This window comes from Littorina saxatilis, linkage group LG15 (genome assembly GCF_037325665.1).
Source record: "Littorina saxatilis isolate snail1 linkage group LG15, US_GU_Lsax_2.0, whole genome shotgun sequence".
Lineage (NCBI taxonomy): Eukaryota > Metazoa > Mollusca > Gastropoda > Littorinimorpha > Littorinidae > Littorina > Littorina saxatilis.
Window position 1 is genome coordinate 49,653,910 of NC_090259.1, and position 708 is coordinate 49,654,617.

At 44.2% G+C, this 708-nt stretch overlaps 1 protein-coding gene across 3 annotated transcripts in view; it reads right to left on the minus strand.

Annotated features, from left to right (window-relative positions):
• LOC138948153 (transmembrane protein 141-like) overlaps nt 1-418 on the minus strand; it is a 9,638-nt gene extending 9,220 nt beyond the window's left edge. For 2 of the 3 annotated variants that reach the window (XM_070319657.1, XM_070319658.1), the window contains exon 1: nt 45-366. In XM_070319657.1, coding sequence (XP_070175758.1) covers nt 45-95 — 51 coding nt within the window. In that variant the 5' untranslated portion in view covers nt 96-366. Of the gene's footprint in view, nt 1-44 lie in introns of all 3 variants that reach the window. The other variant, XM_070319655.1, reaches the window with a different exon arrangement.
• Between the last annotated feature and the right edge of the window lie 290 nt (nt 419-708).

The following is a 708-nucleotide window of genomic DNA, read 5'->3' on the forward strand; positions in this document are numbered from 1 at the left end:
GAGAGAGAGAGAGAGAGAGCGAGCGAGCGAGCGAGCGACCTCACCGGAAATTTCTCCTTATATTCTTCAGTAACTCTTTCAAGTCGTGTCGTCATTGTTCGCTCTCTTCAAATGACCCACGGCACGAAATAAGAGGCACGAAATACAGACACGGTGATATCAGCGCTTCAAACTGACTTGGAAGGTCTTCAAGGACTAAAACTTCGAAAGTTCGTCTGCTACTTTGTATCTGTTGCGAAACAGATGGTACTTTTAAAGTGATGTCCCTTTGGCATCTAAGGGAGGCCACCTCTATTGACAATTGTTAATGCACGTGAACAGTTATTTCCCCTCGACTACCACAAAGTTTACTCTCATGTCAATACGTCCCAATACCATTACGTCCCCCGTACCATTACGTCCCAGTACCATTGCGTCCGTCAGTGCGTGCGTGCGTCAGTGCGTGCGTGTCAGTGTGTGTGTGTGCTATGCATGGTCGATTGGTCGTGTCTCCGTTCCAGGCCAGCCTTGTGTTTATCAAAGTGGTGTGTGCATTGCCTATCACATTGTTTCATCAGTGAATAACATCTTATGTGTGTGCTAGTAGAACAATTCTCACAAAATAACTTTACCGAGTCAAACTTTACATATGAATTCTGCAATGTGATATCCCCACATAATGTTTTTGGACTTTTTTCGATAAATGTCTTTAAGGACGTCATATCTTCA